Source organism: Gossypium arboreum, chromosome 6 (assembly GCF_025698485.1).
Source record: "Gossypium arboreum isolate Shixiya-1 chromosome 6, ASM2569848v2, whole genome shotgun sequence".
In the NCBI taxonomy this organism is placed as follows: domain Eukaryota; kingdom Viridiplantae; phylum Streptophyta; class Magnoliopsida; order Malvales; family Malvaceae; genus Gossypium; species Gossypium arboreum.
The window spans coordinates 11780814-11799951 of NC_069075.1; the positions used below are offsets into that span (position 1 = coordinate 11780814).

At 32.8% G+C, this 19138-nt stretch overlaps 4 protein-coding genes and 1 non-coding gene across 6 annotated transcripts; 2 read left to right on the forward strand and 3 right to left on the reverse strand.

Annotated features, from left to right (window-relative positions):
• Positions 1 to 4641: 4641 nt before the first annotated feature.
• Positions 4642 to 4741, reverse strand: LOC128294594 (small nucleolar RNA snoR109). The gene has a single exon (XR_008284902.1). It is a non-coding gene; the product is annotated as a small nucleolar RNA snoR109 (small nucleolar RNA).
• Positions 4742 to 5718: 977 nt separating this feature from the next.
• On the reverse strand, positions 5719 to 9145 carry LOC108484546 (phosphoribosylglycinamide formyltransferase, chloroplastic). Of its 2 annotated transcripts, none has more exons than XM_017788367.2 (6): positions 8559 to 9145; positions 7267 to 7851; positions 6934 to 7045; positions 6511 to 6687; positions 6259 to 6385; positions 5719 to 6047 (listed from the first exon to the last, which is right to left on the reverse strand). In XM_017788367.2, exons 2-6 carry the CDS (start codon positions 7646 to 7648, stop codon positions 5934 to 5936), a joined length of 912 nt encoding a protein of 303 aa, XP_017643856.1. In that variant the 5' UTR covers positions 7649 to 7851; positions 8559 to 9145; the 3' UTR covers positions 5719 to 5933. The 2 variants fall into 2 exon arrangements, with proteins under 2 accessions (XP_017643856.1, XP_052885692.1); XM_053029732.1 differs by having other exon boundaries at positions 8993 to 9117.
• Positions 9146 to 9937: 792 nt separating this feature from the next.
• Positions 9938 to 11857, reverse strand: LOC108484085 (mitochondrial pyruvate carrier 4). The gene is made up of 5 exons (XM_017787723.2): positions 11707 to 11857; positions 10944 to 11042; positions 10690 to 10742; positions 10443 to 10516; positions 9938 to 10201 (listed from the first exon to the last, which is right to left on the reverse strand). The coding sequence occupies exons 1-5, from the start codon at positions 11759 to 11761 to the stop codon at positions 10156 to 10158; spliced, it is 327 nt and encodes a 108-aa protein (XP_017643212.1). The 5' UTR covers positions 11762 to 11857; the 3' UTR covers positions 9938 to 10155.
• Positions 11858 to 11952: 95 nt separating this feature from the next.
• On the forward strand, positions 11953 to 12905 carry LOC108484084 (mediator of RNA polymerase II transcription subunit 11). Its single transcript, XM_017787722.2, has 3 exons — positions 11953 to 12106; positions 12225 to 12341; positions 12545 to 12905. Exons 1-3 carry the CDS (start codon positions 12053 to 12055, stop codon positions 12719 to 12721), a joined length of 348 nt encoding a protein of 115 aa, XP_017643211.1. The 5' UTR covers positions 11953 to 12052; the 3' UTR covers positions 12722 to 12905.
• A 4544-nt stretch (positions 12906 to 17449) lies between these two features.
• LOC108485409 (uncharacterized) lies at positions 17450 to 18364 on the forward strand. Its single transcript, XM_017789242.2, has one exon. It carries the CDS (start codon positions 17568 to 17570, stop codon positions 18189 to 18191), a length of 624 nt encoding a protein of 207 aa, XP_017644731.1. The 5' UTR covers positions 17450 to 17567; the 3' UTR covers positions 18192 to 18364.
• Positions 18365 to 19138: the final 774 nt, after the last annotated feature.

Sequence of the window (19138 nt, forward strand, 5' to 3'; positions counted from 1 at the left end):
TGCAAAAACAAATATTATCAAATCTATTGACAAACCCACTCCAGTAGGGAAATTAAAACTTGAATACAACTTATACTCCCATGAATGTATACCCATGAATGTTATATACATTCATCTATAATTCCATTTGATATTTATTAGAATTTCTAATATTTCGAAGACATAAACATAAAAGATCATCTATGAATATTTCAACAAAAACTTGAGGGTTTATTGTATAATATATTCTTACATATATATGAATAAAACAATAATTTTAATATTGGCAAAACGAAATGAGAAAAGCAAATCAGAACTCCCATTCAGAATGTGTTTTAACTCAAAGAAACCTAAAACATGTGTAATTTGCAATAAAGGGATCATTCACATCAAGTAGAAACAAGAGAAAAGATGGATGTGAAAGCAAAGCCCAACAACATGCAACACGTAGCAGCGGACATTAAAAGGATCGATAATCACTCTCAAATGATTCAGCTGCTGAGTAAAATAGCACAATGTCACCCTCTTCAGGCAACTTAAAGCTAACCTTCTTTTTCAACTTCCCATTATGGCTTCTCCTAAATGAAGAACCTGAAACATCCTCCCCTGAACCCTGTTCCAAACACAAATTATTATCTCCTGTTGTAAAGGGTCCACTTCGATGATGATGATGATGATGATGATGATGTACCCTTCTTGACAAGTGTTTGAAGACATGAAGTTCACCTCCATTAAGATAATCTGGGTTCAACCCTTTAGGACCAGGTGAAGCTAATAACCAATTCTCTAGAGTCAACGTCCTCACTTTTGTCTGCTTCTTCTTCTTCTTCTTCCTCTTTTTTAAGCACTCGGGCTTCATGGATTCAATGATGGAGGATGATCTTTGAGTTGTACTAAATGACTTGGCTTGATCTCGCTTTGAATTGGAGGGCTTGCTTGCTTTTGCACCCATTGGAATTGGACCTCCTTATGAAATAAAATCACCAAATGTCAGATAGCATGGATTTGGGCAGGGTTGGGAGAGCTAGGAATTAGCATTTGAATGGGATTTATAAAGAACAAAAGGGGGTGAACTCTACTTTGGAAATGTGAATGCTCAATGGCAACAACGAGAGCGTGGACGGCATCATTGTTTTATGGGTTAATTCTAGAAGACATCCCTAAACTATGACCTAGACCTTAAATTGGTCCCCAAACTTCAAAACTTTCTAAATGAGTCCTTGGAGTATTAGTATCTTATCAATTAAGTCTTTTAGGCAATCTCGCCATTAGTTTGGGTTAGATAGCAAACACGTATCTAGCTACTGTTTCAACAATTTTAGATTTGACATGTTAAAAGAATATCCCTAATGACACAGGTTTTTAACATGTTAGATCCATATAATATTTTACAATTTGATCATGTGTTTTAATCATGCTCTAGGTCATATATGAATTGACATTTAACACCTAAGTTGATATCTAGGCTAATAGAAGGATCTTATTGATACAATACACGTACTTTAATGACTAAATTAGAACGCCTTGAAATTATTGAACTATTTAAGTAAAGGGTAAACTACTTTAGGTTACTGAAATTTTAGGGCACTTTCATTTTAGTCACCCAACCGTTAAATCTCTTACGACAGTTAACTATACACGACACTTTATGTTCACATTTTTATTTTGATCAACCAAAAAATATCCATTTTTTAAGTATTGATCAGGGAAAAAAACATTAAGGATTAAAGTGAAAAAGCGGTGAAAACTAAATTAATGCTTTAAAAATTGTCAAATTGTACCTCCTTGTCAAAAGTTCAAAATTTCTTTTTTTTTCAATATTGAAATTTTAAATTTGAAAACATAAAAAAATTAAATAAGTTAATGATTATTTTTATCCCTTAATAGTGTCAATTGATTTGTTACTATAATATTGAAATTAATTTAATTAATTAATTTAGTCTCCTTTAAATTTTATTTTATGTTTCCAAATAAATCATCTTTAATAATTGTACATGAAATTCAAATTTCTTTTGATTATATGATCTCGAGTCTTTCATACTAAGCTAAAAGTAAAGAAAAATCCTTACAATTAATTAATTTTATCTTCCATGTCAAACAAAGTCTAGAATTTTTTTCATCATTTCTTTACCCAGATGAAGAACAAGCAATTAATTTAATTAATTGTAATTATTTTTCTTTGCTTTTAAGTTAGTATGGAATATTTGAGATTTTATAATCAAAAGAAATATAAGTTTCAGAGAAAATTATTAAATATGTGTTATTGAGTTGATTTCATTAAGAATAATATGGAAACATAAAATAAAATTTTAAAATTTAGAAAGAGATTAATTTAATTAATTTCAATATTAGTGTAACAAATCGCTTAACATTATCAAGGGATATAATAATTTCAACGAATTATTTAATTAATTTTTATATTTTAAAATTTAAATTTTCAATATTAAAAAATTAGAATTTTCAGCAATGAAATAAACAATTACTATTTAATAGATTTTTAACGCAATATTTTAGTTTCGACGCTTTTTCACTTTTAATCCTTAATTTTTTTTACCCGAATCAATAGTTTAAAAAATGACTTTTTTTTGGTGACCAAAATGAAAGTGTAAACATGATATGATGTATATAGTTAATTGCCAATAGAGATTTAATAGTTGAGTGACTAAAATGAAAATACCTTAAAAGTTGAGTGACCAAAATGAAAACACCCTAAAAGTAGAGTCACCAACTAGATAGTTTACCCTTAATTAAAACAAATAATATAGTCTCTAGCAACAGGTCATAAAAAATTGTAGGGATGGTGAACTAGTGTAGAGAAGAGGACATTTAGGATGGCTACTTCAGCATCTTAATGACAATGCATTCTCCAATTATTAGAAGTTAGATAAAAGCAATGGTTGAAAAGAAAAAGACGACAACCATACTTTCCATATCTGTGGAATCAAACCATGGATGGGTCTTTTGGTATCTTTCATTATTTTTTTTTTTCTTTTTGTTCTAATGTGATGCAAGATTAGTTGGCAAAATGAAAATTCTATTGCATATATTTATATCGCACTTAATACTGGACATCTAACTTAAGTACAGGGTTTTACTATCCTCACGTCCGTAAATCTGTCAGCAACGATAGACATCAATCCCTTGCCCCTAGACCGATGATGGTAACTTGATTCGTCTAAGCTTCAAGGCTTATTCAAAAAATAAAAAACTTAAAATTAAAATATAAATTTGAAAAATAAATTTTATTTTTTAAATAGAAGCCTCATGTAAATTTTTTTGCTCAAGTCTAATCTGATCTAATCCAAATTCAATTTATTAAAAATATTTATTTTAATATTTTAGTGTATTTGTTGTATTATTTTTTAAATTTATTTTTATATATAAAAAATTAACACTAACAGTCGGGTTGAGCTCTGGTTTACCAATTTTTATTTGGACCGAGTTTTGACAAAATTTTAAACCATTTTTTTTTAGGCCAAGCCAAACTCGAACTTAGAATTTTGCATTAGTTTAACCCATGATCAGGTCTACTTGCCCTGCTTATTATTATTATTATTATCATTATTATTTATCTTTCCTATCTAAGCTTGACAACAATTGAATGTCAAGTTTCATTAGATTAAAGAAGTTAAACTAAAGACAATGAAGAAGACAACAATGGAAGTCAAAAAACCCATCTAGCTTCTTTGCCAATGCCAAGGAAGAAGAAATTTGTAGCTCTGGCAGTTTGGATGTAATAGAAAGTAACGTGGGTTTGCAGCAGAAATTAAAAAAAAAATGATAATAAGTTGGTGATTCTTTTAAGAAATCACAAACTGTAAACTAACAATTTTCCCTTAAGTATACCCGTAATGTAGTGATAAAAATTTTGTTTTAATTGATATCAAGTTTCGAATTTGATCTATGAACTATTTCCAAGATGTGATTTCGATAAAAAGAAAAGAAAACTGGAGATGTGGAAGTATGAAGTTGGAAACTTATGGATTGCCAATTGGCCTTCATTTGAGCAGTTGGAAGAAAGAAATATGGGAGTGGCCTGCAATGGCTACACTACAAAAGTGGCCTCTCAACGTGATTAGTTGCCTTTTGAGATTATCGATTGCAGCTTCTGACGCCCTAAACTGTCCCATAATTTTCTATTCTCAAATAATGTCAAAATTCCTTAATATAAAATATAATCTCATTCTAGCTCTTTTAAGTAATCATAATCTTAAATTTAGGAGAAAGTTACATTTTATTTTTATTATTTTAATTAGTTTATTTTTTTTAAATAAAATTTAATGAAAATCTTTAAAAAAATTAAATAATTATTTTGTAATTTTTAAAATTAAATAATCATTAAAATTTAATTAGATTTAAGTCCTACTACATCTCTCTATTGAATCGGTTAAACTGGCCGTTGACTCCCTTACTTTTCAATGATGCCTACAAGGCATCATTGAGCAGGAATGGTGAGAATAGTGCTGAAACTCGAAACAGTACAGGTAGCCTGGGCTAGAGTCAAGATCATATATTAATTTAGAAGCGATATACCATGAAATTTTCCATGATATTTTCCATCTTCTTAGTTTGCGATGAATGCATAAGAAACCAAATCAATTAGTGCTTGTTCTTAATTGATAAAGAAATAACTATAGATGAGCAAATGAAAAAGAAAAAGGAAACTGTGAGAAGTTCGGTAAGCAGATTAGTCAACGGAGAATAATCACGACAACCGGCCAGTTAACTTCTCAGCCATTTAGATTTGATATAGCTACAGCCACATTGGCAAGTCAAGATCAAGGGTACTGATTTCACTCACACCCTTCCCTTGGTACATATAGCTTCCATACCTTATCATCATTTTCTTACATTTCGAAAAATGAGGGTAAAGCTCAAAGACTGAAGAGCCGATACTAATATAAAACCCTAGCCGCTGTATCTGTTTATATAGAGGAAATATCTAGGGCAACTGAGGAGGAGGAGAGATCTCAGCCGCACATCTTTTTGGAGTTCAAAATGGTGACCAGTGTGACGCTGACACAAAACACCTCTAATTTTGTTTTTTTGTCCCTCTTCTATGTTAATATTTTGTATTTAATCCTTCTACTATAATTTGACATAATTTATAGATCAAAATTGGTAATACCTTTAACTTAGTTGTTTCCATTAAAATGGTAATATAGATGTTTTTAAAAAAGCCATTAGCATTCATCTAACATTTAAATTTATTATCGATTGAATATAAGTGGCTAGATTTCCACTTACCCCAACTATCTCATCGAATAAAATTAAAAAAAAAAATCACTTTAATGAAAACAACTAACTTAAGGTGTAATCAGTTTGGACCTACTAATAATATAAGTAGAAAGACCAAATTATGTCAGAGAAAAATTAGTTCCCAAATTTTAATATAATAGAGGGACTAAAACCACAATATACCGCTGTTTACGATCAAGTGGTTGGGATACATAAAAGCATGTTCAATTTTATCAGAAAATAAAGCTTTGTTAATTATATTCTCATACAATTTGTTAATTATATTCTCATACAATCTGTTCTTCATTTTCTCCAAATCATCCCTCAAATATTTAGGCAAGTAAATTTATCTAAGGTAAAAAAAAAAAGAAAAAAAAAAGAAAACACATGTCAATGGAAACTAGTTAAATTCACGGGTTAAATTTATAAAATATTTACTTTTGGCATTTTTGCTACATTCTCTCTCAAAAAATTAGTATAAGAGCGAGCTAAGCATAACCATTTTCTCTGAATAGATGATGAGAACTTGATAAGCAAAACAGTTTCCATTTACAACAATAAAAAGGCAAAAGCCTAAGCAAATGTTTGCATACTGGGAAAAATATGTAATCTCCCAACTTATTGTTGTACTTGCAAAATCATAACATCCGAGTTTAAGGATACAATAACTTCCAACTGTCTAAATAACAAAACGCAAGTGCTGCAATTAAGTTTTGTTAGTAATATTCTTCAGGGTTTTCCTTGCTCTGAATGAGAGGAACACCGTCTTCTCTCCAAACTATCCGGTCTTCGCATAAAGCAGCTGTCACCTCTACGTATAACTTATGTTCCTGTAAAAGTATGATAATCGTTGTAAAGTTGCTAAATCCTTAATGAACTTTTTGATTTGCAATGCAGAATATGAAAGGAACTTGGCAATAAGTATACCCTGATTTTGTCACCATCTTATTATCAATTTACTATTGTGTGATTCGTTTGGGTGTGATGTTAAATGTACGAAAACATTTACTTTAAGGAAAAAACAACATAAAAGAACCTCACCTCTCGCAAAACCCTAGCAGCTAACTCCTCGGCGGTGTCATTGGCAAGCACAGGGACAATTTTCTGTGCAAGTATTCGACCCGTATCGTAATGCTCATCAACAAAGTGTATTGTTGCACCTGAGTATCTAAACAATCATGAACAAAGAAGACTTCACTAACTGAAAAAATTCAAAATGCCAAGAATAAAAATAAAAACACAAAGAAGACTAAAACAGAAACATGATATGTGAAACTAAAGGCAAAAATATACCTTGCTCCAGAAGCAATAACTGCCTTATGCACTTTCATACCATAATAGCCTTTACCTCCAAAAGATGGAAGAAGAGATGGATGGATGTTGAAAATTGATCTAGAATAAGCTCGAATCAACTCTGCCGGTATAAGTTTCAGATATCCAGCCAAAAGAATAAAATCAACCTCAAATTCCCTGAGTTCGATAAAACGTAATTCAAGAATAAGTGATTAATCATTTCCATAAGCAATAAAAAGATGATACGAAACTCTCAAAAGTTTTAAGAGCATCAAAAGCTTCCTTTGGATTGTATTATATAGGTAAAGAGTTAATATGATAAGAGACTAAGCATAAGAAAAATAATAATAATCGTATACCACTACTATTTATGAATGCCAAAAGAAACTAACCAAGATAACCAGATTTGAAAGAAGAAACAACCTAAGAACCTTTACAAGGTCATCAGGAGATAGACCGCCAGGTTCATCTTTTGTTTTTGGAAACAAAATAACTGGGATGCCTTTATCTCTAGCATATTGTGAGCCTCCACAAGCTGCAATCACCAAAAAAAGAATATACATGATTCCTGAAGTTGCAATAAAGATTTTATCATCTCGACTTAAGGGCAGCAACTAAACTTGTAAATTTGAATAACATTACTTAAATTATATTCTAATTCAAAGTTTTTGTTAAAGCAATTATATTCTGGCAAATTACAAACAGACTTACAAAATTATAAATTTCACTAGCATTTTATTTAAGAGAACAAATTACCATGTTTATTAGTGACCAAAACTACAACATCTCCATTGACAGAGCCTTCAATGCATGCTTGGTTAATTGACCTGAAATTCGAGCCTCCACCAGAGACAAAAACAGCTAGCCTTTTCCGCTTAACCCATGATTTTGAACCTTCCTTCTCAGAGACAAGATTACTTACTTTTTCTACACTGTTTTTACACAGTAATCTTCTTACAGACCTCAACCTTTGAGAAGATAGGAAATATTGGTTTTCAAAAGAAACTTGATATTTGGATTGATTGAAACAAGGATAAGAAAGAGAAGGTGGTGAGGAAGATAATGGATTTTGAGGATTTCTATATAATGGCGTTATTGAGTTTGAGCAAAACCCAGAGAACAAGCTTTGTGATTCCATCAAAATCAAAGATAAATGTGACGAATTGGGGAAAAAGGAGAAAAAAAAGTTTTTGTATTCTCTCAACACTGAATAGTGGATGCAACAAGACCCCAAAAGCTAGATATTAGCATTCTATGCAATAAATGCATAAAAATGGAAATACACTCAATTGATCTCTAGCCTCGAAGATTGTAGAGTTCAAAAAACCTTCAAATTACTTCCTGCAAAATACAAGTTCCAGTGTTAAGCATTTACATGCGGACGAAGATGATCAAGAACCATCATGACAAAGCATTGCCCAGAGAGAGAGACAGAATCTCATTGTGAATACTCTTTTTTAACATTACGAGAAACAATAAAGCTAAAACAATGAGCTTCATTCCTCTTTAAGCTAAAGACTTAAGAAGAACAGAGCAGAAGCATAAATATCAATCAATGTATAATGCTGCCACCAAGGATATTCAAATTATAAAGCAAAACTATATCAGCTAAACTCGAATCAAATTAAACACTATTTGAGAAGCTTAGTGATGGTTCAGCAATATCCAAAGATTCGCAATTTTTAAGCTATCTCTAAACGATTAGTAGCTACCGTTCCATCCCAACATTCAATAATTCGTTAAGCATTAAAATTAATCCAACATTCACTAACATTGTTTTATTAACATAACACTCGCCCCAAACAAACATAAACAGACCATATCTATAGAAAGAAAGAAAAAAAAAAGGCGTTTGACTACATTATGTATAAAAAGCAGCAGAGTAAGAACCAAATATGGTTTCAGCATCATAACATTCCAAGGCACTCAAAAGTTTGGAAGCATAACAAGAAGGTGAATAGAGAATCGTGATCGGCAGCAACTTCCCGCAATTTTCAAATCCCTTAGCTAAATAAATACAAAAAAAAAAACTTTATAGAAATACTGACCTGCTGCAGCTGAGAGCTTGGGATAGGGGATCTATGGAGAGAAATATAATTTTATGGTAATGAAGAGAGACAGTAAGCAAGAAAGAAAGGAGTGGGTGACTCAGGACTGTGCGATTATTCGACTAGTGAGTCTGGCGTTGGTAAAAAAAGGAAGAAAGAAAAGGGTTAAACTAAAGACGTAAAACGATGAGTTTTATTAGATACAAGCTGGGTTGTTTTATTGGACCATTCTTGAAGCCTTCTTATTAACACAACATGGGCTGCTTTAATGGGATCATTGGTTTTCAATTGCATAAATTCAAATACAAAAAGCCTACTGCCAAAATAATATTTGAAGCTAAATATACTGATAAAAAGGAATTTTGGTGTTAATTTGAGCAACATCTGGTTTTACATAAACACAGAAAGTCGAGAGAGCCAAGGAGGGATTTTACCCTTCTCTCTGACCAGGAAGCAACCGTCGACCAACAAAGAGATGGCTGCGATGGGAAGAGCCAGCAGCTGCAGTGAGAGAGAGAGAGACTGAGAGTTGGATGAACAAGAATGATTTTGGGTTTAGATTTTTAGGGTTGGGTTGGGTAGATTAAATTGGGTTATATGAATGACTGGGTTTGGTATATATTTTGGGTTAATTAATTATATAATACAGATAATTAATAAATAAAAATAATATATAAGTTAGTTTTGCAATTGCTAACTAAAAAAATGTAGGTTTCTTTTCAGGTAAATTGCATTATTAATCACTAAACTATAGGTAAATTTTAGTTGTCATTTAATTAAAAATTATTATAATTTGATAATTAAATTATTCAAAATTTTCATTTAAATGATTGGATTGTTGAAATCGATATTATATAATTTTCTTTGTTCACACTACCTACCCAATAGAAAGCTTTTTTCCCTTTTACAGTTCAATGGTTATTGATCCACGAATCAATTTTTGAATTATGACTTAAAACTCATTGGCAAAACTTTTAAAAATATACTTAACAACCCAATAACTTAAATAAAAACTTTTGAATAATTTAATAATTTAAATAAAAATTTTGAATAATTCAATAATCAAATTGTAATGTTTTTAATTAAGTGACTAAAACAAAAATTTACCCTTAGTTTAGTAACTAATAATGTAATTTACCCTTTTCTTAATGTAGCTTTTAACTTCTTTATTCTAACTCATAATATATAAAATTAAGTTATCAAAATAAAAATTTATTTTATGGGAAACAATTAATTTTGTTTAAGGCATAAATACCTATAAATATATACTAAGTAAAGATTTCCAAGGCTTGCTCCCAATGGAAATCAAACTTTCCATATGAATGCATACGAAAATTTGTACCTAAAGATTGTAAAAGAGAAGTGAGGAAACAAAAGCATTATTGAAAATTTTAGGGATTCTGTTGCTCAGTTCAGTATCAGTTGATGGCTCTACAATCATCATCATCAAGTTCCAATTTTTCCACAACACAACATGCTTGAGTAATTCAAAGCCAAGCCATAGAGCCAAAGTGTAACTTTTAATTAACAGAAAAACAAGGCAAGATAACTGATAATTTGTTCCATTAAAAACAGAGGATTTCGGAAGATTTCATCATCATTCAGATGCAATGGCCGGCTTTGCCTCCGAAAAGTAATCATGTCTGAAATATCAACAAAAAAGTTTTATAAAACTGTGCATCAGAGGGCAGCAACAGCAAATAAACGGTGACAAAAACAGAGCAAGAAGGAAAGATCATTCAGATGCAATGGCCGGCTCTGCCTTCAATAAAATTATTGGAATAAGAAGTTTTTCCCTCCTTTCTCTACTAATACATCCAATATATAATGCAAAAGTTCGAATAAGTTAAGGGAAACAGATAATCATTGGTTGACTTTACTTACTTTATTTTTCGTGTTAGTTGGTATATGCCTGTTCCAGCCATAGCAATGTTTACACTGAAGAGATTCCAGTTTTTCTGCATTTTAGAAATCAAACAATGACTGAGAATAAAAAACAACCTGAACCTTATGTTCCTGATTATAACCGTTATCTATACTATTTGCGTGTTTTTTCATATATTTTCTCTTTGATAACGTCGAGTTCCTCAAATTTTTTAGGTTAGGCAATCCAATAAATCATCAAACTTACCGGAGTGATTACAGTGCTGTAGCGTGACCAGATAATTCCAGTTGCAGTAACCGCTGCGTATCAAAAAACAACATTCAGAAACTACAAGAGGACACTATCACGATGTGGGCGTAAAAAAGTTAAGAAGTAAATGCAAATAATTCAACAACTCTTCAATATACATATAAAGAAACAACTATGAGAGTAAAATAAGAGGTGGCAAGACATGCAACACACATAGATAGGTCTGTTAGAAATCGATAAACACCATGTACCTATTTGCTGAGGGTAGGAAAGTTTTTCCGGTGGTTTAGCAAAGTCAGCCACATTCGCTATGCTAATGCCCCATTTAAAAGTTGGTGCCCAAAAGTGAACTGAAATGGGAAACAAGCAATAAGCTTATGAATGAATGCTTTAAGAATCAATAACCGAAATGGTGAGATCATTTATTGTTAGTACAAAGCAATAAACCATTTCTATAGATTGTACACGTCAATATATCATCTACAAAATATCCATTCAGACGTGGGATTATTAGAAGCTCGTAACATCTCACTCTCTCAATCAATCTACAAAACTAAAGTAGCAAATCATTGTTACAACCTCACACGTATGCAACAAACCCTATACTCGCTTGTTATCATATAATTTCACAAGCCAAAAACATGACTTTTCATAGTTAAAGGAAATTAATCTACCCGGGCATTCAAATTAAAGGAGGCCAACTATTTGCACCAAATCTAGATTCTGGGAACTGCCTCAATTCCAATTGTACTATAGAACAAAGGAGATCATGGATTCTAGTTTTCTTTAGTCATGCAAGTTTCAAAATATATCAAAATAAACGTCTCAAACAGATTAAATAGAAACCCAAATACCCAACGAATCTAAAGTTCAAAAGCATGGATCTCGACGGGAAAAATGATTCCAAAATAGAAAAAGACGGATTGAGGTTTTGCTAATGAATTAATCCCGTAAATGACAATAAAGGATCTATTAATACGATATCAGATTAAAAGAACGAGCGAGTCAACTCACTGGTTTTGGGTCCGGCAGGGTGGTTCCACAGAGCCTGTAGCTTGGAGGACGCCATAGATTCAACTCGCTTTCCCCCACTTTACTAATTGCTTTTGATTTTTGGTCTAACAAAAAATAAAGGATTTTGTTCCGTTTTGGTTCAGTATATTAGCTAATGCCCAAAGCAGCTATCCAATCACATATTGACACGTAATCACAGTGAGCTTTTGGGTTTTGACTTTCAAACGGCTGCTATGGTAACGTAGTCCAACGGTGCGTATTTAATCTTCATATTATATTCTGAGGGATGTGATTTTGGGTATTTTGGCTGGAACTGAAGAAGCGAGAGAAAAATTAATTAATTTCCATGGATTCTCCCACTCAGAATACCTCTTTGCAGCGACTTCAAAATGTGGAGAAGGTAATTAGCTAATTTCCCACTTTCAATTGCAATTTCTTTAACCATGGTTAAATAGCTGTTTCCTCGAATAGGCGATTCTGAAAGGAACTAACTTTCTCTGGTTTCGATTGGATAACAGAGAATCGTTAGGGTTTTGGAGCTGGCGGGAGGTGTCATGGATGAACTCGCCAATCCAACGGGTCCCAGGAAAGAATTTATCAATAATCATTGTCGTGAATTCATGAAGATGATCAAGGTTCCTGCTTTATTATGCTCTATCGTTGTTCTCAAGATTGAAATTTCCTGATAAGATTTGAATTAGGGTTTGAATTGTTTAGTTTTGAACTTTGGGTTGAATTGAGATTGCATTGGAGCTTTACTTATATAGTTTTTTTAAGGGTTGAAAATTTTCAATAATTAACAGATTTCTGTTTCTGAAAACTAAAAAACAAAAACCAGGATATCCAAGTGACATTGAGGGATGAAATCAAGAGTGCCTGTGAGTATCGCCCGTTTGAGAAGTGCGATTATAGTTCGAGAATATCGAATGAAATCTGTTGCAAGAAACTCGAATATGTGCTCTCGCAGTTGGATGCAATGAAACAAACCATTGATGAATATCAGGCCACTATTTGAAAGATTCAATGCTAGCAGCTAGATAGCCAGACAAGATCAGGATATTGGCAAGCAGTTTTCTCTCTTTTTTTCTTTAATGCTATCAATTCTTACTATGAGAATTATCTTAATGAATAGCATGGTGAAGCTGAATACTCTATCATGTATGCGCTTTCAGTTTAACGAAGCTTTAGACATTTTTGAATGTATGTTTTTTTTTTAATTGTTGCATGAAAGTTCACTTCTCTTTTAGCCTCAATTCAGTCCCTATTATGTGTTTTGGGGGCGGTCAAGAGCTTGTGCTAGTGTTACTTCTTGTTAAAAACCATGTTGTTATGAACTTCATTTCAGTTTACTGCTTCACTATGAATTGAAGTGGAACTTACAAAGTGTCTCTTAGATGCTTCATGGCTGTGATTTGTCCATAGTTCACTAATTTGGTGAAATGTTCAGAATTCTCAGAAGTGTTCACTGAGCTTAACTCGGTGCTGATATAGATAATGTTCCATTCTGATTTTCTATAGCTCTAACTATTTCTTGATCTCAAGTTGCAATCAATCTTACACCTTCTGCAGCCATTTCATATCTTTCAAGCCTTCCCTCCCAAAGCAGGCCAAGGTGAGTATCTTTGACTGGTTGTGAGAAGTGAAAGAAAAGCTGGTTAATGAAACTTGCATTTGTGCCGTAGAGCCTCATTCGGAGGCATAACTTTTAACACGCTCTTATATAGAAAATAGTCATAATTGAGCATAATGCAAGTTCAGTTCAATATTTCATTTCATTTATCAAGGTTTCAGTTTCATATGGCGGTGCTGCATTGTTGATATTATCCCAATTATGGGATATTATTCCAATGATGCTAAAAGAGAATGGGGTAGAGCTAACAAGAACAAATTCATAGCATGTGGATGGTTTTAAATAATTGTGCATACACTTTGAGTGTAAAACTGCTTCATGATATGGTTGTGGAAATATTGTGGGTTAAGCAAATGGCACATCATCAGTTTTGGTATCCTTGGACCTATGTTCAACTATTGAGTTTGCCTTGATAGCTCATGGGTTGAAGTTTGGGTAAACTATACAATTAGTCACCCAACTATTACCGTGTTTCTATTTTGGTCACCTAACTATGAAAATTTTCAATTTAGTTGCTAACATTATCATTTTGATTCTATTTTGGTCACCTTCTGTCACTACTGTAGCTTTTTTAAACTAGTATAATAATATATTTAATTTTTAATACTTACACATTCTATCAATTTGGTTCTAATTCTAAATAATTCAACAAATTTAACTTTCCATATTTACAAATTCTATCAGTTCAGTTATCAAACTTTTTCACCAATCAAATTGTAATTTATTTTTACCACCAAGTTCTTCTCGAATTTATTTTATTTTAGCCCAAAATTCAAAATTGTCTCGCTTTCTCAGACCTCCCCATTTCTGCCAAAAGCAAAGATTAAGGGTCTTGTTTTTTACAAGTCTGAACTTGAGCCATGAAAACATGTCTTTGGCTGCTATACTTGGTTTTTTACAATGCTGCCTTACTTGTAATAACATCCTATCCCATCTTAGTAAGGTTATTTATAATCTTACCACCAACTCTATTTGTAGGATACGTAAACAAGGGATCTTATCTAACTTTAAGACTTTACATATCAATACTCTGTTAAAATACTCTCAAAACTTTTCATTATCTTTCAAACTCTCCGGAGTCATCATTAACAGAAATGGATCAGGGGCCGGTCGCCTCTCTTAGAATTTTTTAATTTTTGAATTTTATATATAAATAATCATGCATTTTAGATTTGGTGTCTGCATTGTATAACATTCGGCCCCCTTAGCCAAATTGTATTTCATATAATTCGCCCCCTTAAGCCATAAGGTTATACATGAACGATTCTTTGATTTGGTTGATGTGGAGGACATCACTTTGTTAACTTTGGAGAAGGCAATATGTGAAGTTCTTTTACGTCATTGCTTTAATGATATTCGTGGTCAAGAATATGATGGTGCAAGTAATATGCCTGACGGATGGAACAACTTGCAAGCTTTTTTTGCTAAAAAGTGCCGATTTGCATACGATGTTCATTGTCTCGCTTGTCGTCTCTAATTAACTCTAGTAGTTGCATCCAATGAGGTTATTCCTATTTGTCAATTTTTTTCATAGTTGACTGGTATAATCATTTTGGTTGCTTTTTCAAACAAGCGACATGATCAATTAAGAGACACTGAGGCATCTCAATCACGAAGTTAATTGGAGTGGTGAGCTTGAAACTAGCAAAGGGAAATATCAAGTCGATACTCTCCAACGTTCAGGCGATACTCGATGGAGATCTCATTTAGCTTCTCTCAATAGTTTGATGAGAATGTTCGATTGCGTCTATGTTGTATTACAATATATCATCAAGTTTGGCAACCTTACTTAAAAGAGTGAAGCTGATGAAATATATGATGCGATGACATTCGTTGAATTTGTTTTCATTTTGCATTTCATGATTGAGATGCTTGGAATCAATGATGATTTCTGTCAAGCATTGCAGTATAAATTGTAGGATATAATAAACGCGATGCAATTGGTGTCATCAACTAAAATGCTTCTCCAGAAATTCAGAAAATAAGTGTAGGATCCTTTGTTTGAGAAAGTGAAGTTATTTTGTAAAGATCACGAGATAGAAGTCCCCAATTTAAGTGCTCCATACAAAGTTGGTTGAGATCGATCTCACATCCAAAGAGATAACCTCACAATTGAGCATTACTGTCGGTTTGATATATTCATTGTTGGTATCAATTCATTGCTAACAGAAATGATTTCTCGCTTTAATGATGAAATAGTGGAGTTACTTGTTCTTAACTTCGCTTTGGATCCACACGATAATTACAAAGCTTTTTGGGTGGAAGGTATTTGCAAGTTTATGAATGATTTTTATCTGGACGATTTTATAGAGTAAGAAGAGCTACACATGAAGATTCAATTGGAGCATTTTCAACTTTATGCTCATCAAAGCACAGAGTTGTAGAAAGCTTTTATAGTTATCGAGTTGTATCAAGTGCTAGCTAAGACAAATAAGTCAAGTATTTATCATTTTCTTGATAGAATTATTCGTTTTGTGCTAACTCTTCTCGTGTCTACTACAACAACCAAACGAGCATTTTTAGCCATGAAAATTGTGAAAACAAGGTTTCACAATAGAATGGAGAATAATTTTCTTTCAATTTGCTTGGTGGCATACATCAAAAAAGAGATAACTTGAAAATTTTTAACAAATTCTATCATTGATGAGTTCGATATTATAAAAAAGCGATAGGTGCAATTTAAGATGCTTAGTATTGAGAAATAGGACTAAGGCTAATTTTTTTTTAATTTAATTTTTGAAATTATAATGAATTTTATGAAATTTTTAGTATAGTATTAATTATTCTATTTTGCATATTGGAAAGAAATATATAATTTTATATAGTGTGATTTTTTAAAATTTTTATAGTTAAATTATTCATGTTTTTAAAAACATTAAATTAATTTATCTGATAAAAAATAAATATTCGAGAAGAATTGAAACATTTTTACATTTTAAAAAAAGGTCATTCGGATTTAGAAATGTTACCTTTTTAGAGTAAAATCTTGAATCCGTACTTGATCGACTCTCAACTCGCAACGTTGGGTGTGAACCACCTCTGATGCCCACCATTACTTCCTGTATCAACACATCTAATATCTGTGAGAGTACAAATTCTAAAAACAGGAGTGACCTGTGTGTTTAATGCATGCATCTTTCAACTTTTTTCATCTGATACTATGCTGCTCTTCATATGGCATTTGCTGATCTCTTGAGGTTCATCATTTATGCTTCTACTCTGCTCATTTCTTCATATAGGGAAAACCTGAATCTTTCCCATGGCCCTAGGAATATTTGGCTAATTAAGTTAACTGCAGTACTATTTTCTTATTATTAATTAAGAGGTTGGTCCCTAGTCAAAATCAACATTCAAACCTTGGCCTGGGAATCTCTCAGGCTCCTTAGAATGTTTGGTCTTAACAAGATTCTCTAGTTTTCGGCTTCACTCTGGAATATGAAGCCATAAATTTTAAAATCTCAGCAATGAGAGAGGTCCTTTTTACCGTAATGAATTAGTTGAAGCATAACCTAAAATAGGAAGTACAGGCTTTGTTTAAAGTACAATGACTCTATGGTTGGGCCAAGCCTAGCTAGAGCAGCACCAATGCCATGGCTACCAACCTTATTTGATTATTATATATTACATTGACGTATAAAGAGGGGTAGTACAGTGACAGGGACATGTCGAAGAGTAGTAGGTCCCATCGCATCACTCTGCCAACTGCCCAACTGCCCTCCAAACGACGACGAATCACAACAGTATGATTGATATGATGCAAATTGTCAGATCTTTTTATTATTGTGCCTCTTTTATACCGGCGCCGCACCCGAACATACCCTTTTCCCCTTTGGTTTGGTTCCTCTAAACTACGTCACCGACCCCCATGTTAGACTATTATTTATAAAATGACTTTCGGCTAATTCACCAAACATAAATTATCCTCTAGATTTTAAAATTTAACGTATTTCAATTAAATCCTCATGTTTTTTCGTTAGTTTAAATATGCTCTATGCAGTATTTTAGTTGGCTTTAACATCTTGAGGATTTTATTAGAATAATTTAAATTTCAGAGACAAAATTGAAATTAAAATGATAATTTGAGGATGTAAGTTAAAATTAACCCTAGTACTTTAAAAGGTTCAGCATCTCTTCAAAGTTCAAAGCCTAAAAAACTCTCTTGTCTGTTGGATAAAAAAACCTTTCTCCTTGTATCTCTCAAATCTCTTCGCTGATCATCAAAATTTGAAGTATGAAGAAACTCTACCGTAGAGGCACGGTTCATCCATCACCATCGATCACGACCGATCATCTGTCTTTCCTCCCAGCTACCATATTAACCCTTTCTGCTGCTCTTTCCCCTGAAGACAAACAAGTCTTGGCCTATCTCATCTCTTGTTCCAACAATGATTTTGGCAACTTTTCAGGCCGCCGTGAAAACACTCCAAAACCCCAAACTAAAAGGAGTTTTAGCAGCAGCAGTAGTGACCATGATCATCCCCCACTTTTCACCTGCGATTGTTTCAGGTGCTATATGAGTTACTGGGTCAGGTGGGATTCGTCCCCCAACCGGCAGCTGATACACGAGATCATCGATGCTTTCGAAGACGAGGTGGCGCAAAGCAAGAAGACGAAGAGCAAGAAAGAAAGGAAGAAGAAAGGCGGTGTTACTGGTGGGTCTGGCAGTTCGAAACGACCCGATTTGAGCTTACGGAAAGGAGATTCTAGTGAGTTGAAAACAGTGGAACAGAGCAGTAACAGCGGCGACGGTGGTAATGGTGGTGGGGATGATGGTGAAGAAGGAATAGAAAAAGGTTCAGTAAGGAGGTTGGTTAGCTTCATAGGAGAAAGGATTTGGAACGTTTGGGGCCAATAAATCTAGGCGAGAAACAATAAAAAAATGAAATTTCTCATCTTTCTTTCTAATTAATTCCCCCTTTTCTTTTCCTTTTTGTATATTACGCCCTTTTACAATGTAAAAATGGGTAGTTTTTATCTTATAAAAGCATCATGTTTTTGTTGTTCTTTGAAGCAACTCTTTTGATGAAAGATTCTCTTCGCCGCCCACCATTTTTCTTATCTTGCAGCTCCCTGTGTAATACATAGATTCCTCTGTTTTAACCTTAATGTTCATGAGATTGAAATCATATTGTTTAAAAAAGAAAGGGAAGGAGGGCGCAATGGGCAAGCATGCATTGGGACAAGAGGGCAAAGGTTGGGGAGGTCGGCAAAAAAGTAAGGGGCTTGTTCCATTAAAGCAATGGCAGCCAAATAATAATAATTATAATAATTATGTAAAGTGCCCCCCACTAGCTCTACTCCAGTTCCAGTCCAAACCCTCTTTTTCCCGTTGTTCCCCATGAATCATATTATGCTTCCCATAAATGTGATCAATCATACTTGTACTAGTAAAATGCTACTCCTACTCTGCTATGTTGTCGTCTTCTTTCATTGCATGGTGATGGACTTCCATTTTTTAACACCCCCCATGACCCCGTAACAAATGTCCTCATGCTTTCTAACCCTATCTAATATAATGGAACTTCTTATATTACTAGTTAGACTTCCGTTGTATTAGTAGTTAGTAGTTAGGTCGTTTTTTTTTTTTAAATTTATTTTATTTTTATTATTAAAAATTGTTATTTGTATATCAATATGATGTACATATGACATATTACGTATCATTATTTTATTATAGTGTTAATCACAGTAACATTTAATAAAAAGATTAATATACTCTTTAGATTAATTTATCCATTTAAAGACTTTTATAATACCATAAAGTGTAATTAACTTCGAATTTCATCTTCACCAAAAGTTATT

Excerpts from the sequence above, each read along its gene's own strand:
- LOC108484546 (XM_017788367.2), bottom strand. The coding sequence starts at position 7,648 with ATGGAATCACAAAGCTTGTTCTCTGGGTTTTGCTCAAACTCAATAACG. Across the intron at positions 7,046-7,266 it reads TTTGGTCACTAATAAACATG|CTTGTGGAGGCTCACAATAT; the intron begins GTAATTTGTTCT and ends TGGTGATTGCAG. Across the intron at positions 6,688-6,933 it reads GACCTTGTAAAGGTTCTTAG|GGAATTTGAGGTTGATTTTA; the intron begins GTTGTTTCTTCT and ends TATCGAACTCAG.
- LOC108484085 (XM_017787723.2), bottom strand. The coding sequence starts at position 11,761 with ATGGCGTCCTCCAAGCTACAGGCTCTGTGGAACCACCCTGCCGGACCC. Across the intron at positions 11,043-11,706 it reads CCCTGCCGGACCCAAAACCA|TTCACTTTTGGGCACCAACT; the intron begins GTGAGTTGACTC and ends TTCCCATTTCAG. Across the intron at positions 10,743-10,943 it reads TTCCTACCCTCAGCAAATAG|CGGTTACTGCAACTGGAATT; the intron begins GTACATGGTGTT and ends TTTGATACGCAG.
- LOC108484084 (XM_017787722.2), top strand. The coding sequence starts at position 12,053 with ATGGATTCTCCCACTCAGAATACCTCTTTGCAGCGACTTCAAAATGTG. Across the intron at positions 12,107-12,224 it reads GACTTCAAAATGTGGAGAAG|AGAATCGTTAGGGTTTTGGA; the intron begins GTAATTAGCTAA and ends ATTGGATAACAG. Across the intron at positions 12,342-12,544 it reads AATTCATGAAGATGATCAAG|GATATCCAAGTGACATTGAG; the intron begins GTTCCTGCTTTA and ends AACAAAAACCAG.
- LOC108485409 (XM_017789242.2), top strand. The coding sequence starts at position 17,568 with ATGAAGAAACTCTACCGTAGAGGCACGGTTCATCCATCACCATCGATC.